Source organism: Labeo rohita, chromosome 15, assembly GCF_022985175.1.
Source record: "Labeo rohita strain BAU-BD-2019 chromosome 15, IGBB_LRoh.1.0, whole genome shotgun sequence".
Lineage (NCBI taxonomy): Eukaryota > Metazoa > Chordata > Actinopteri > Cypriniformes > Cyprinidae > Labeo > Labeo rohita.
The window spans coordinates 16,727,731-16,744,895 of NC_066883.1; the positions used below are offsets into that span (position 1 = coordinate 16,727,731).

Genomic DNA, 17,165 nt, shown 5'->3' on the forward strand with positions numbered 1-17,165 from the left:
TAACTAACTAATTGAATTATAAAGTGTTAGTTCAAACCAAATTAGGTAAGCATGTGCTGATCAGCATCTTTGAGCAAGGTTCAAAAGTATCTAAAATTGTTTCGGTAGTGACATCTTTGTTTTCTTGGTTGTTATCCCATAAAATCGGCACTACCGAAACAGCCATGACTGAAACATGCCGTTATTGTTTCGGTAGTGACAAAAGGGAACACGTAATCCTCATATTTAGAGGAAATAAACAAAATTTTAGTACAGTTATGTACATTTTTGTATTTTAAACTTTTGTATTTTAGTATGTTTTAATAGTGTTTTAGTATGCAAGTTACAATTCTGTAATGTGATGTGTTCTCTACCAAAACATTCACATGTGCAGTCATGACCGAAACAAGGGATGTTTTGTCAGAAGTAAAGTATACTTAATTATCAACTAAGATGTTATGATAGTTTTTGGTTCAATCTATATCCAAACTAATGAATCCTTAAGTTTGAAATCAGCATGATCAACTTTTTGTCTTTTACAAAGAAAAATTGGGTCCAAAACAAAAATCTCATAAATCACACTTGAAATATTGTTAAAACGGTAATTGTTATTGATTTACCTCTGAATAACAAAAAATATATATTTACAATGCAGATGTAAGACAAATCTTAATAGGTCAATACAACTCTTCTAATTAAATTATTATTACTGTGTTTCGGTAGTGACAAATTTGGGGAGAGGACAGATATTCCAAAACTTTCTAAAAATACAACATGAGAATTACTAGAAATGTGTGCCTTGGATATTATACAGTTTGCACACATACACAATTTGTGGAAAGTTTTGCACCAGTTCTGTATAATGGCCCATAAAGGACTTTCTTTATTCCTTCCTGATCTAAAATGACGATGAAAATACTTTGTTTTTTTGTTTGTTTTTTTTTTGTGAGTTCCATGGAAAATTTGTTAGCATACGGTTTATAACAACATGAGGGTGACTAAACAATGAAAGAGTGAAGTTTTCAATCTCTGCTGTGTGACTAATAGATAACTTCTTTTTCTCTGTTTTTTCAGTATTGGAGATCCTGCAGTTGGTGACGAAAAGAGATTTGTTTTTGGCTGACACTCACATTCTGGAGCTGGAGCAGGAGTGTAGGGAGGCAGAATCCCCGACGGCAGGGGGCACCGAGGACTTCAGCAGCCCCAGCAACAAAGACAGCAGTCGGCGCAAAGCCAAAGATGTGGAGCTGCTGTACGAGGCCCTGCAGAAGGAGTTGTGGGATGTGGTGAAGGAATCTCTTCGTTCCCCCACCGCCGGCCCCAACCTGGGCCTGGTGGTGCAGGTGCTTCAGCAGGAGGAGCAAGCCGATCGGGACTGGGCTCAGAGCGAAGGATCCGCTCCAGGCGGCCCACGGCCGAGGGAGCTCAAAAAACGCTGGAGGGAGGCGGTAGTCGAGCTGGCTGATGCAAACTTACCCCAGCACGCTGAAGCACAGGCGGGCGAGCTCGCGGCCTACCTGGATAAACTAAGAGTGCGTATGGTGGAGGATCTCGGAGCGGCCCGGCGTAATGTGGTGTCTCTATATCCTGCGGAATATGACTCCTTCCAAGTGTACACGCAGAGCTACCATCAGGCTATCACCCGCCGTCTCCAGGCTATCACTGATGGAGATCTGCAGATCACTGATATATACTCTTTGCTAGACTGGCTCTACAACATTTACAATAGGTAAACATCAGCAGTTTGACTAGGATCATTCACTCAAAGACATTTTTCCCATAAAAAAAAAAACAAACAGTGACAGTGGGTTGTCAAGTTTCAAAAACGTACTTTGGAAGTGGTCCATATGAAGTCTTTTGAAGGCATATTTAACATGTCAGGTTTGACACATTGGTACTGTTTCTTCTGAATAAAACAGCAAATTTGGAATTTGCATGTGTACAAATTAAATTTGAGGACTGAGAATTTTCTAACTTAAGGTTGTTCTTCATATAAACCTATAATATGACTTCAGAAGACTTTGAATTAAGCGTATTTAATCATATGGATTACTTTTATGGTGTTTTTGTCATGTTTTGTTGAGTTTTACCGTTTTCAAACCCATTCAGTCAATCTCAGGGTCTGGCGGAAGCACTTTTAGCATAGCTTAGCATAGGTCATTGAATCAGATTAGACTGTTAGCATCTCGCTCAAAAATGTTCTGTTGATGCTTTTAGCCTCACGGTTAGTGCTCTGACATACAGTGCAATTGCACTCACAGCGACCCGAGTTCAAATCCTGGCTCGTGGTCCTTTGCTGATCCCACTCGCCTCTCTTTTCACCCAATGCTTGCCTGTCTAATCTACACTGTCCTGTCCAAATAAAGGCATAAAAAAGCCTATAAATAAATCTTTAAAACAAACAAAAAAAAACTTGACCTGCGTAATATCATTGCGCGCCTGCTACACCCATGGTACGGCAGCAAAGTTCTTTGATTATTACGCCGGAATGAGAGTATAGTTCCTAGCCATATCAGCCTAGAAAATCACAACTTTTCATTTTCCGTCAGTCTTAGTACACGATGTAACTACAGAAGTCAAGTTTTAAATAGGAAAAATATCAAAACTCTTTGGTCATTTTTGAGCGAGATGCTAACGGTCTAATCGGATTCAATGATCTTTGCTAAGCTATGCTAATAGAGCTACCGCCAAACCCGGAGATCGGCTGAATGGATTCAAAAATGGTAAAACTCAATTGTTTAACTCCAGGGGAGTTGAAAATGAGCCTATTTTCAAAAGAAGTGGAGTTATCCTTCAAGTGTTCTGTTAGTTAATGTATCAACTAACATGAACAAGCAATGAAGCCTTCATTTATTACATTATTTATTAATCTTTGTTGATGTTAGTTAATGAAAATACAGTGGTTCACTGTTAGTTCATGTTAATTTACAAAGCCTTAGCTAATGTTAACAAGCACAATTTTTGATTTTAATAATGCATTAGTAGTTTTTGAAACTAACTTAGATTAGTAATGCTGTAGAAGTATTGTTCATTCATAGTTCATGTTAACTAAATAGTTAACTAGTGTTAATTAATGAACCTTATTGTGGAAGTTAAGTTAGAATAAGTGAACCGATTTTGACAGACAAAATTTCTTCATTTAGAGAATAAGGTTGGAAAGAAATTAATACTGTATTCAGCAAGGATGCATTAAATTGATCAAAAATGACAGTAAAAACAAATATTTCTATTTCAAATAAAGTTTTTACGCTTTATATTCAAGAAAGTATATTGAAAAAATGTATTCCAGTTTTCACAAAAATATTAAGCAGCTGTTTTCAACATTGATAATAGTAAAAAATATTTCTTGAGCGGAAAATCATTATGTTACACGGATTTCTGAAGGATCATGTGACAGTGAAGACTGGAATAATGGCTGCTAAAAATTCAGCTTGGCATCATGGGAATAAATCACATGTCAAACTTCTTAAAATAGAAAACAGTTTTTTAAAATTGCAATAATATTTTATAATATTGCTGTTTTATTGTATTTTTGATCAAATGCAGCCTTTGTGAGCATAACCCTTTAACTGTCACCCCCATTTTTGAACATAGACGTGAAAGTGTGATATGAACTAAATTGTTATTATTCATGAACAAATACATTTTCTAATATGATTTTGAAATACCATTTCCATGGTAATGGAATGTCAGATTTTAATATGGGTTTGAAAGGATGAATGTTGAGGTTTTAAACTTTCAGTTGATATATCATTTATGATAATTTTTAAATCATAATAAGGAAAAAGGCAACCAAAAAACGATTTTTGGTGACAAAGGTCAGAACGCCTGTTATGATGTAGATTTTTGAGGTGCACTCTTGTCATAAATTAATCTAGTGCTGTTCCAACATAATTTGTAACAAAACCAGTGGTAAAATATGTATTTAAGAGTCTTAGACCTTTCCAACGATATATAGTTTGTCATGATTAGAATAGGATTTAATTTTAATATAGTGAAGTAAACCTGGGTGACAAGACAAAAAAAAAAAAAAAAAAAAAAAATGACCAACCCCATTTTGAACGATATGAAAGCAAAATCCGTTGGCAGTGTACGTTAGCGATGAGCTGTTTTGTAGTTTGTGTTGTTAAGTATTACTGGCTGTGTCCAGTTGTCAAGCCACTTACAGCAACAGCGAACCTAAAACAGATTGTTATAAATAGCTTCTGGTTGATATGAGAGGTGAAAGCCACTCTTGTACCTTCCCATTCCTGTTCCTTCATAATTCAATGTTTCCTTATGAGTGAAGTCCAGACTGAGTTTGTGATTTGCTCTTCCTGTTGTTGCTGCAGAGATGTCCTTGGAACAGTCACCATAACAACACCCATTAACCTCTCGCAGCTCGGCCCGCTGCTGCCAGCGGAGACGGTGGAAAAACTCGAGCTTGACTGCCTCAACTCAGTCAGGGTAAGAACTGAAATTCCCACCATCTTCTAGCATTTTCTGTGCACCTTGAACAACGGCACATCCTGTCCGCTCAAAGAGGTGGCTGGTCATTGCAACCTGCACGGTCAATTAGAGTGCGGCATTTCAGGGTCAACACTCGGTTTTCCTGTCTACAATGAGCACTACACAATAGGCGTCAGTTTGTCAACATATTTTCCCCTTCGCTCATTAAGCAACATAAATGTGTGGTCTTTTAATAATCCTTAAGCCCATAATGAAAATAATGACATTAGTCTGACGGAGTGTTAACAGAGTGCTATCGTTTCGTACATACCCAACACAGGCCCCAATATGGCCGCCCCCTCTCACAGCAAGGACGCTTTTAATGACTGTGTTGAAATGTTGTGTTTTCCAGGGGAAAGTGACCAACGAGCTTTCTCAGGTTCTGGAGGAGGAGGAGAAGAGATGGCTGGACACCCTGAATGTGGAAGAGTATCAGATGCCTCTGGCCCGTACTGTTATTCAGGTCAGCGCAAGGCCGCATGGACCATTTCTGATCGTTTATATAAAATAGGATATTGTGCTTGACATATGGTGTCAGAGCATGTGATATCACTTGTTACTTTAATCCATTTTCCAAGTATTGATTTTGTATATAATGGCCCACTGTTCTTGGCTGGCTGCAATATTTGCAGCAGGTTTTAGACACTGGGTCTGTTGTTATAACAAAACGTAAGACATGTCGAATGGCATCCATGCACCTCTGTGTAACAAGAAAATCGTCTCCTAGCTGGAACCAAAATAAACATTTCCCATTGTGAGCATGTTTCCATTACAGCACATTGTTTATGCAGGCTCTGTATTGCACCCAAGTGGTCATGAATGATATTAAAGAAATATCCCCCAGAACATAGTCACTTTATTTGTTTGCTGAAGTAGTAAGAGCACTGAGGAAGATATTTCAAGACTAAACTACAGATGTTAATTAACCTAAAATAACATGTTTTCTTATATTTTTGATTGTAGAGGTTACAAGAGGACCTTGAGAGATCTGCAGCCGTGAACAGAGATTTGGGTTCACGGGTTGCTCAATGCAGTCTCAATGGATTGGCAGATTTCCTCTACAGGTGGGAAAGTGATACATGAAATGTGACACTGCTGTTCAGATGTTTGGAGCCATAAATTAATATGTTTTTCCAGCAAGGAGGCAATAAATTGGTCAAAAGTGACACTTTTTCAAACTCATATTAAACTTTGCATTCGTTAAAGGAAAAAAAAAAATTACAGTTTCCATAAAATTGTAGCATTTATTAGCAAATATTTAACAGCGCAACTGTTTTCAACATTAAGAATAATAGAAAATGTTTCTTAAGGAGCTCATAGTTCATATTAGCTCATAGTTCTGACATATTTGACAAACATCCAAGGAATTCTAAGAAAAACCTTTATTTTGTGGAAAGCACAGTGAACAAAATTAGAGAACAGTAGCCACTGTAGCACAAAAGAAGATGACAACTAAAATTTTGAAAGTTTACAGCTCTCAGAAATTAGTAGGAAGTGAAGAGGCCTTTGCTTTAAGACTTCAGCACATCTGCGGCCACAGGGCATCGCTAGTTTCTCCCGCTGTAGTGGATTTCTTAGCCATAACTTTGTCACCAAGGATTTTCCTAAGGTTTTCAATCAGGTTTAGATCAGGAATCTGGGACGGCCATTTCATTATTTCAGTGTTCTTAGTGTAAACATACCGAGACTGAACTGACCAGCAATTCCAGCTGCTTGTCTTACGTGGACAACTAGCCTTTTGGGGGACTTGAATGGATCAGTGTCATTATACACCTGCAATATTCGAGAAATTACAGATTTGGAACGACCAACTTCTCTTGCAGTGGCTGAAAGGGTTGCAATCTCAGAGAAAATGGGAGGAATGCTGCCAGTCAAATAGGGATTGTTATATAATTAAGGAAATTATCACCAGGTGGCAGATTAACTTCAGTAACTTAGAGGTATCTGTAAGTGTTCTTTAATTTTGATCAGAGTTCTTTTTCAAATTTCAAGTTTTTTATACTGTGCTCAGAATGCAATTAATTTATAAAATATTCCCCAAAGAGAGTCTCTGCATTATCCTGTCTTCTCATGCATTTGTCTTACGTGGACAACTAGCCTTTTTGGGGGGACTTGAATGTATTAGTCTCATTGTAAACCTGCAATTTTCGAGAAATCTGGACAACCACCTGTCGCAGGGTTTCAGTCACCTTAGAATGGCCCACCATCATGCAATCTCAGAGAAAATTTAAGGAATGCTGCCAGTTTAATAGGGATTATTATATAATTAAAGGAGTAGTTCACTCCCAGAACAAAAATTTACAGATAATGTTCTCATCCCCTTGTTATCCAGGATGATCATGTCTTTCTGTCTTCAGTCGTAATGAAATTATGTTTTTTGAGGAGCACATTTCAGGATTTCTCTCCATATAATGGACTTCTATGGTGCCCCCGAGTTTGAACTTACAAAATGCAGTTTAAATGCAGCTTCAGCCAAAGAAGAAGGGTCTTATCTAGTGAAACAATCGGTTATTTTCTTTAAATATGTACAATTTATATATTTTTTAACCTCAAACGCTCGTCTTGTCTAGCTGTGCGTGTATATTCCTTTCATGACAGTTAGGGTATGCCGAAAAACTAATTTCTCTCATTTTCTCCCCCAACTTCAAAATCGCCCTACTTCGCTATTTTCCCTTTTTTGTAAAGGCCATTTGACCTTTGCATGTTCACTTTGTAAACACTGGGTTGATACTTCTGCAGCGATGTAGGACGATTTTGAAGTTGGAGGAGAAAATGAGATAAGAGGTTTTTGACATACCCTAACTGTCATGAACCAGAATAAACAAAGTTCGAAAATGTAGAAAACAACTGATTGTTTCACTAGATAAGACCCTACTTCCTCGGCTGGGATTGTTTAGAGCCCTTCGAAGCCGCATTTAAATTGCATTTTGGAAGTTCAAACTCAGGGGCACCATAGAAGTCCATTATATGGAGAGAAATCCTGAAATGTTTTCCTCAAAAAACATAATTTTTTTAATCTTTACCACTGAAGAAAGAAAGACATGAACATCTTGGATGACAAAGAGGTGAGTACATAATCTGTAAATTTTTGTTCTGGAAGTGAACTACTCCTTTAAGGAAATTAGCCCCAGGTGCTAGATTAATACCAATAACTTGGAGGTATCTGTAAGTGTTCTCTAATTTTGATCAGAGTTCTATTTCTTATACTGTGCTTCAGAATACAATTAATTTATGAAATATGCTTAATAAACTGCTCTTCTGCTCATGTTAGGATAACTTCAAATAGGACTAGGCAGTGATATGGAAATTTAAGAATTAATATGTTGTTCTCAAATTATAGGTTACTCTCTAATTTTGATCTCTGCTGTATTCAAATAGATTTTAATTTGTAATAATATTTCGCAATCTGTTTTACTGTATTTTAAGTTCTGTATGGGGTTCCAAGTTAGGTGCCCAAACTATAACCCATCAACTCTTTTTGAATGTCCTAAATGCCTAAAAATTGTTTATTTATTGGATAAATACGTTTATACGTTGATTCCCATAGAAATGTGTCAGAATAACTACATGCCATCCTTAAATGCTTTGTTTTTTCTGCAGTTTTCAGCGAAAGGTGGAAATGTTCCATGAGATGCTCGTAAACAACTGTGGAGAAAATGAAGATGGTTACATCGCTAAAACCATCGCTCTTGTCAACTGCTGTCCATCGTTCAAGTAGGCTTTCTCAAAGTCTGTCATTTATATGATGTTTTGTTTTGTTTTAGTGTTTTATAATACAAACCGATGTGTTTAGGAGCTTTGTGGAGCGTTGCAGCCAGTGTGACCCCTCAACCAGCGAGGATTCAATTCGTAGAGCCAATACATCTCTGGACAGAATAATCAACTTAAGTGTGCGAGTGCTGAACGACAGACTTTTTGAGCATATCAGGGTGAGGCTGCCACAGATCACCCCACACTTCCTTACATAGACATGCACGCACGCACGCACATATTTTTCAGTACCTTATGTTCATCATGCATCCCTGTCTAAGAATATAAAGAATATCTTATCAGCATTTCCCCTATGGGTTGTTCTCAAGGATGTTGTTTTGCACAGATACTCTGGCTCTGAGACACTAAAATAGCAGCGCTGTGTGAAAAACACTAGTGAATTGGATGTTTTTGGCCTGACGCCGAATAGCATTCAATGTTTGCTGTACACATTGGCATTACCAGCTCTCATGGGCCACATAGTTTCGCTGCATCCTTTTTTACCAAGATGGGGCTCGAACAGGAAGAAGCCGCACTCTCTCGACTCTAAATATGAAAGCCCTCACATCCTGGCGAAGGCAAATATAGTACATTCCTGTGTGTACTGTGGATGTCATTTCTAATCAAGATCATTCTGTCTCATTTCTCGTAGCCCTTCTTTGATAAACTGATTAAACGAAAATGGCTGAGCAACACTGAGCCTTTTGATCAAATCGAGGCGCTCATAAAAGAGCACTTCAAGAAGTTTCGCAGGATGGACAATCCACCTTATGAGGTAAAGTGAGATGTTAAACACATCAGTTTCCTTCCTCAATTCACAGTTTATCTTGCTTTGTCAAGCACGTTTTGATTCTTTATTCCTTGTATCTGCACAGCTCTTTAATTCGTATTGCTCCATCACAATTCTGTGGTCAAATATTTTTTCAGTTAACAATTTCAACTCAAATTTGAAACTGTCGATTTAGCCATATAATAGGGTGGATAATGTACAGTCAGCCAGCCATTATCTCAAAATAAACCCTTTCAAGGTGAAATTAGGTTTATCTATTTCATGTTTGATCTTGGGTTTTTTGTGAGATAAGCCTCCTATTTACTGTACTCTAAGGTCCTGGTGGTGGAGGTGCACCGGCGTGTGATGACTGAATATGTGCGGGCCATCATGAGGGGCAGAATCATCTGCACATCACTCAAAATGAGAAAGAGAATGGCTGGACGTCTTCGTGATGAAGGAAAGCATCTAAAAACACTCTTCAAAGAGCTGGTGAGTCAGTAATCTCAAAGATCAAAGTAAAAGACTTTCACTGACTATCCGACCTGGGGTGGGTGTTAACAAAATTCATGGTTCGGTTTGATATGACACAGCGGTGTCACAATTCGGTATGTTTTCGATACAGCAAAAATAATGAAATACCATAGATATTTCCCATTTTTTTTTAAAAATCATAAAGTATTCTTTTTTTTATTTTAACTGTCACATCTCAGATCAGCGGCAGGAGTCAGATTTCATTTATCACGTGAGGAGAGTGGAGCTGACGAGTGAGATGAGAAAGTTGGCGAAAGATTTAGTTTAGAAATGAAATACAAAAGCGCTGGCTTTAAAAATATTTTGACTTTTGCCATTTATCTAAGATGATTTTGGAAGCTTTTCTTAACATTCATTTCTCATTTATTTGGTTCCACCGGGTGTTTGCTGATTTTCAGTGTTTCATATTTAAACTTTTGGAAGTTATTTCTGATTTTATATTAGGCCTCAAGCATGGTGTTTTTGTATTTGTTTTTTAATAAATGAAACATTCTATGTTTAATATAAGTGAGTTTAATATAAGTCTGTTTTGTCGTTGTCAATTCAGTCAATTGACGCTGAATTGCCGCTAATTTGAAAGTGAAAGTAAAATGCGCACCGGCATTTACAAGCTATTTAAAAGCTAACAGGCCTAAAATTAACACTCGACAAGCGCCAAATGCGAGTTAAAATCGGCGTTGGTGAGTATATGTAACATTCTCAGTCGCCGGTTGGCGGGTAAAACTTCGAAACTACGAATATAGCAATGTAGTTAAAACAGCAGTCAGTTTTATTCACTGTTTCTGACCTAAGGGATTAAAATAATCTTTTCCAAAGACAAGATCATCGTGATAAGCTGTTCTGTCATAAGCAGCAAGATTGAGCAAATCCAAAAATAGTATACACAAGGCTGTTAAGATCAGAGCAGTGTGATGGCCAGCTTGTCCCTAGACACGGTTCTGATAACTTTTACCTGATAAGATATTGCTGCTTCATTTCAGAAGAATAACTTTTCCCTTCTTTATTCTTTATGACCTGAGAATGTGGCGACACATACCTGGGGTTACACTGTCTAAACGGTGTTACTCAGTTAAAAAACACACACGATTATGTCAAAATGCATGGTTTTGGCAAGTTACCTCATAAAAGTAGTCTTAAATGAGTTATAAAGTCTTAAATGACTGTAAAGAGTTGGGAGAAAATCAGATGTAATGTGCATTAGGTTTTAAAGAGACTGCGCTGATTTTAAAGTGAAACCTGAAGTATGTCATTGATGGAAATCAAAAAACAAAAGAAAAAGAGAAATCATCACTCAACTGCTCTAGTCGCTGATTAACTTGTAGCTTGAATAAAGAATAATCTGTATATTTTATGCATATACAATTTATAGTTTATGTGAAGATGTTTTAAAATCAATTAAATTAAAAGTCATATTTCAGAGCCTATTAAATGTTAAAAATGATGGCTTTCAATCATACTGTAATTTTGAATGGCTATAATTAATAGGTCAAATTGAGTGAAAATGCATTTAATAATTAACATTGTAAATATGTTTAGTCATTGAAGTAGTAATAACTGCCTGTTTTTGCAAAAAGAGTTTCATGGCTGGTAAAAAACAATTTGGCTGGTAAATTTTATCACATCACCAGCTATTGGCAGGTGTGACAAAAAGTTAGTTTTAGGCCCTGAAAGTGAATAAAAGCGAGGAAAAGAGGGAGAACTCTAACAAACTACCTCACCATCACAACTTGCCTTGTTGATCATAGTTGCACTGAGGACATTATATTTCACACACTTTAAGCTCTTTTATTTTCCAAATGTAATAGGATTTGTTCAATGAATCAAATCGTTTGGTATGTAATGCACACCGAACTGAAAGCCTCGTAACGAACGGTTCAATACGAATACGTGTATCGTTACACCCCTACTAGCAAACTATGGTTGCAAAAAAAATTTTGTTTTTATAGTTTTTTATAATATTTTGAATTCAGCTTTTATTTTTAGATTTTCACATTTTTGTTTTAATTTTAGTTTAGTTTTGTGATGTGCTTTAGTTTAGTTTTTAACTAAATAAACAGTCATTTTAGTTCTTATTTTTCAAGACAAAGTTTCTAATTGTTCATTACTTTTTGAAATGTTTTTTTTTTTCCTCCGTTGTTACGTAATCATGGTTTCCTGTTTCCCATTTAATCCCATAAGCATGAAACTAATTGACCACCTTTTATGTTACTGTAACATAATGTAGACATTACTGGACATTTAGAAAATTCAGAGATTTTTTTTGGAACTGTTTTCTGAATCATTTTAGGCAACACTTATTTTATGGTGTCCTTGTTACTTGTTAGATGTACTTGCTATAATAATAATTAGGACTGGAGATATGGCCAAAACAAAAATCAAGCAAATTTTTTTTCATATCAGTCAATATCGATAATCATAACGAAAGATTTCTTTCGAGTTTAAAGGCAGATTTTTGCTCGTGAGTAATAGCTGTAGAAGCCAGACTGTTAATTTCAATTTTAAACTACTCTTTATGGTCAGAACATGATAAACACCTCACATTTCTGTTGTTTCAAATAATTACGTTTGTGTTGTATGACTTTGATGACGTGTATCTTCAGCACAGTTTGCAGTACAGGCTGCAAAATGAATAATATTACATATTTTTGTCTCTTAGAAATGCACATTTGACAGTAGCTTGTATTAGGATGCTTGTATTATTTTTATTAGTATGACAAATATATTTTTCTCAAGAAATCCTTATTCCCAGTTCATCACGGTTGCCAAAATGTGACGTCCTGTTTTGAGCTAGTTTCTAAGTATCTTTTAATTACCCCAAAACCATCTATAGCCGACAACTTTCAAACAAAAGAGGCTCTAAAGAATGGCCATTTCTGGCGTGGGCATGGAGGCAGATGGCCAAACAGGCCCCCTAGCTCCAAAGGGCATCTCTATGACCCACCCAAACGCTCCTTTCCCCTGTGCAGTGTCCGCCCCTTGGTTCAGTTAAAACATCCGTTTGTCACCTCTACGGACAACAGGATGCCTTTGTTTATGGAAGAATGTCCTGGCCTGGGCCTTTGAAGTCATGACTTGCCTTTAAGGTCAAACTGAGAGTCAGGAAGAACTGCCTTGGTGTAATGGGCATACAGATATTTACCCTCGATTGGAACAACATGTGCTCCTATACTTAATCCTCTAGGTTTTTGTTTTTCCAGAGACGAGGGTAAAAATAGCCTTCGGCGTCGTTTGGGCCTTGTGATCTTTGGCTGTCTGTCAGAAGTCATTGTACATTGTAGTTTTGGAAAAAGCCTTTAGTACCAGGCAGTTGCGTTGAATCTGAACATTCATCTGTGCATTGCTGATGTCTCGGCAAAAATAAAGGATTTGATGCATGTGCTGACAGATCTGATGTTATCTTTGTTTGCCCCCATCCAGGAATCCTCCGCCTCATGGCTCGACAGCGCTATTCCTCACTTATCGGAGATCATTCTCTTGGAAGACACTCCCTCCATCCAAATGGAAGTTGGCGTCCTGGTACGGGAATTCCCTGACATACGGTGAGTATCTTGAGGGACGGCGTGCCGCTAGGCCGGGGCACCTTGTAGCCCCTGATATGATCGAGGTCGAAAAGCAGAGAGCTCGGGTCATCTGACAAAACATGGTTATTCTGTTTGACAGCAAAAGAGGGGCTTGTAAAAGCAAACAAGACCTTTGCAGTTTCCTGATTTTTATGGGAGACTGTTTGGTTATCCCAGATTCACATGAAAGGTGTACAGTTGTCCTGCTCTGGATCCTCGCAAAGACAAAGCAAAAACACAGGCATCCTGCCAGAGACTGACCTAAAGCTCCATGCTTTAACCTAGAGAGGGCAGTTGCCTAATTAAGAGCCCTATACAGCTGCTGAATCCAGAGGAAACTCTCTTTTGTGGAATGTGAGCTAAATAAAGATCGAAACTTCAAATACATGACCTAAATGTGCTGCGGGCTCCATTGTTTAGCATTAGCAACACCTTTGGGGTTTAAACTGATGATCACTTGGAATCTCTCCCATCTACCGTACATATCTTCACACATTTTATGATCTAGGGAAACTTTGAATTAACAGAAGCCAACTATGGGAAGGTTAAATGAGGATTCATGGCCAAAAATATTGGCACCCTTGCAATCCTGTCAGAAAATGCAACACTTCTCTCAGAAAATTGTTCCAATTGTTGGTATTCACATGCTTATTGTTTTTGTTTGCACTGCCACAACACACAAAAAAAAAAACAGAGAAGAAAAGTCAAACTTGATAAATTTCACAGAGAACTCAAAAAATGGACTGGACAAAATTATTGGCACCTTGTTAAAATGGTAAGAAATAATTGCTTTTCAAGCATGTGATGCTTCTGTAATTTGTATTTAGACACACCTGTGGCAAGTAACAGGTGTGGGTAATATAGTAATACCACTTGCAACCAGTTAAAATGGAGAAAAGTTGACTCGACCTTTGTGTTGTGTGTCACACTGAGCATGGAGAAGAAAAAGAAGTGTAAAGAGTTGTCTGTGGATTTGAGAGAAAAAATTGTGGAAAAACATGGACAATCTCAAGGCTACAAGCCCATCTAAGTGTCCACTGTGTGCAATGTCATCAAGAGGTTTACAGCCCATGGCACTGTAGCTTACCTCCCTGGATGTGGACATAAGAAGCAAAATTAATGAAAAATTATAACGAAGGATTGTTCGAGTGGTGGTGGATAGCACCCCAATTAACTTCCAAACAAATTCAAGCTGATCTGCAGACACGGGGTACAACAGTGTCAGCTCACACTATCCATTGCCATTTGAATAAAAAGAGACGCTATGGTAGGAGACCCAGGAGGACACCACTGCTGACACGAAGGCATAAAAAATAGGAAAAGAAATGAGGCCTTCAAAGAAAAGAACACAGTCCATACAGTCGAACATGGTGAATGTTCAAAGATGTTTTGGGGTTGCTTTGCTGCTTCTGGCACTGGATGCCTTCACTGTGTGAACGGTATCATGAAATCTGATGATTACCAAAGAATTTTGGGGCTTGTCACAGCAGTTAAATCAGTGTCTATGATGATAAAACCTTAATATCAAACCTATACAATGAGTTTGGTCATTTTAGAGAAATGCTTAATAAATGCATTACGCTGCAACTAAATAAGGAGAAATAAGGTGGATAGTTTCAATACTGACCACTCACCATGCAACAATATTATGGTTTAACTAACACAACAGATGCAATATTTCACTTATTTTGCCATGTAGTGTTAATATAACAATATGCCTCATGCATCAGTCAAAAGTAAATGACTCCTCCTTGTGTTTTGCAGGAGGAAGCATGTTTCCGCCATACTCAATATCCGTGGGATGACCCGACAAACAGAGCGGCAAGAGATCTTAAATATAGTGAAAGACATCGAGAACAGCGACAGCGTCACACGTGTGTCCCGTGACAGGGCTCTCTTCGCAGAGGTGCCGGTGACGTCAGAAGTACACTGTCTAAATGTAGGCCTGAGTCGAGTCGCCCTCACCGCCTCGTCCCTCTTCTCCAGCATGCGGCGCCGACGCAGAAGGACTCCGACCAGGGAAAACCAGGATGACATGCTGTAATTCATCTCAGAGCACTGGAGCAATGTCCATCAGCACAGCATTTGTTTGGAAAATGCTTGCATGTGACTTTGTCATATCATTAGGACAAGTCTTACAGATGCTCAGGATTGCAGGATCTCTGAGAAAATGACACTACAGTTGGCATCACTACAACTGTTTTTGCACAACTAACATTGCAAAGGCTTGTGTGAAATACAGTGGCACCAAAAATATTTTGGCACTTTTAAAAAATGTATGAATGTTTTTGCATTACATAACAAAATATCAAACCAAGTGGCAGTTATTATACAAAAAAGCATGCTTTTTAAGAAAAACATTTTACAAATGACATTTGCATGGTTTTAGGTGATCAATAACATTTTGTTGGTCTATATGCATATATATCACAAAAAAAAAATCATCTCAAGTACTAAAACAGTTCTGAAAAAGGTCTAGCTTCATTTCATAATACAATGAGACGCATACATTTTGTGTATCTAAAATGTCCAAATAATCTTTGGGGCCACTATATTTTTTTTTTTCTTCTGGAATTGATGTATGTTATTGTCTGAATATATAGTGCAAATGTCTTTTAGGATCTTAAATTGCAGGGGTCCAAGTGCGTATTGTAAAAAATATATAACTACTGATCAAAACACTGCTCGGTTTTGGGAATTTTTTTTTTTTTTTTTTTTTTTAAATCATACTATTTACCATCTAGACTTTTGTGACAGTAATTGATAGTTATGAAATTGTGTTTTGTTTTAGTTGCACATGACTAAAGACTGATTTTATAAGGTACTATGCAGTTGCAGTTATCTTTAATCTTCAATTATGTTTGTCATATTTAAATGGATAATTTTGTGGTCCAGTCATCTATTATCTTGTCATGAAAGATAAGTGTATTTTGTTTGAGATCACTCAGATTTACCTGTGAACGTAATCAGGAGGGACTATTTATGTATTGCAAGACTTATTTATTGCACCAGTAATTTCATTCATCTGTAATACAAAAACAACAATGATGGAAACCAATACAACCACAAATTAAGACAAGCAAAAAAAATTGAAAATTCATAAATAAGTGTTGTCACTTTAGAGACACTGTGCTCAATGTACAACCATTGAAGCTTTTGGTTTGTTTACCTAAAATAATGGACAGAATTTTTTAAACAACATTTATGGATTCCGCATTTACTGTTCCACTGAGTTTGTCGTCTAAAAAGATCATTTTTCATCCAACTTGTCTTTTCTGCATGTGTTTGACGAGTCTGTATGTTGCTGTGTGAGCGCCATGGGAAAGAAATCAACATTTCAGTAAACTTTAGGGTACTCTGCATGTTGCTACATATGAGAGACTTAAGACTTTGACGTAGACTGATATTATGGTTATAGGAAGAAAAAATATTTTACAGTGTACATATATTAAATCACATATGAATAAATGACAGAGGATCAGATATTTTGTGTGTTTGTGTGTGTGTGTTTTAAATACAGCACCACGAGTAAATCTTCCACTGACTACAGTAAGTCAGATACACTGGGAGCTTGTTTGTTGCTGTTTGTTGCTTTGACGTCACATCGACCCTCATGTCATCATCACCTATGCTCTACGTGTTTTTGGTCGCCGCTGTCCTTGGTGCTGAGCTCTTGTTCAAACCGAAGCAAAGACGCATGCGCACAGGCTATAGACACTAAACATTAGGCTATATATAATACTGTAACAGTGAAGAGTATAGTTATCAATCATATTATGAGTGAATGGTATGTCTTTGCTATTTATTTGAACTGTTTTGTTGTACAAATGCAGCTGGCCTCTATTCACCTCTATTTACAACTTGAAGCTATAACGCCATCACCAATTTAATTGTAACAGTTTGTACTCCAAATAGGTTTATTTTAAAGTCAATTTCGGTGTAGCCATATATATATATATTTATATTTTTTTTTTTTTTTTTTTTTTTTTTTTTTACAAAACATCAATGTCATCACAAATAATTTACTCACCCCCCCTGTCATCCACGATGTTCATATCTTTCTTTCTTCAGTCGTAAAGAAATTA

General features: G+C 37.2%; 1 protein-coding gene across 2 annotated transcripts in view; it reads left to right on the plus strand.

Moving 5' to 3' along the window:
• The window catches only part of exoc3l2b (exocyst complex component 3-like 2b), a 46,101-nt gene extending 29,538 nt beyond the window's left edge, over window positions 1-16,563 (plus strand). For both annotated transcript variants that reach the window (XM_051129519.1, XM_051129518.1), the window contains exons 4-13: window positions 1,054-1,708; window positions 4,311-4,425; window positions 4,820-4,930; window positions 5,431-5,531; window positions 8,068-8,181; window positions 8,261-8,396; window positions 8,870-8,992; window positions 9,323-9,478; window positions 12,938-13,059; window positions 14,845-16,563. In XM_051129519.1, coding sequence (XP_050985476.1) covers window positions 1,054-1,708; window positions 4,311-4,425; window positions 4,820-4,930; window positions 5,431-5,531; window positions 8,068-8,181; window positions 8,261-8,396; window positions 8,870-8,992; window positions 9,323-9,478; window positions 12,938-13,059; window positions 14,845-15,124 — 1,913 coding nt within the window. In that variant the 3' untranslated portion in view covers window positions 15,125-16,563. The remainder of the gene's footprint in view (window positions 1-1,053; window positions 1,709-4,310; window positions 4,426-4,819; window positions 4,931-5,430; window positions 5,532-8,067; window positions 8,182-8,260; window positions 8,397-8,869; window positions 8,993-9,322; window positions 9,479-12,937; window positions 13,060-14,844) is intronic.
• Window positions 16,564-17,165: the final 602 nt, after the last annotated feature.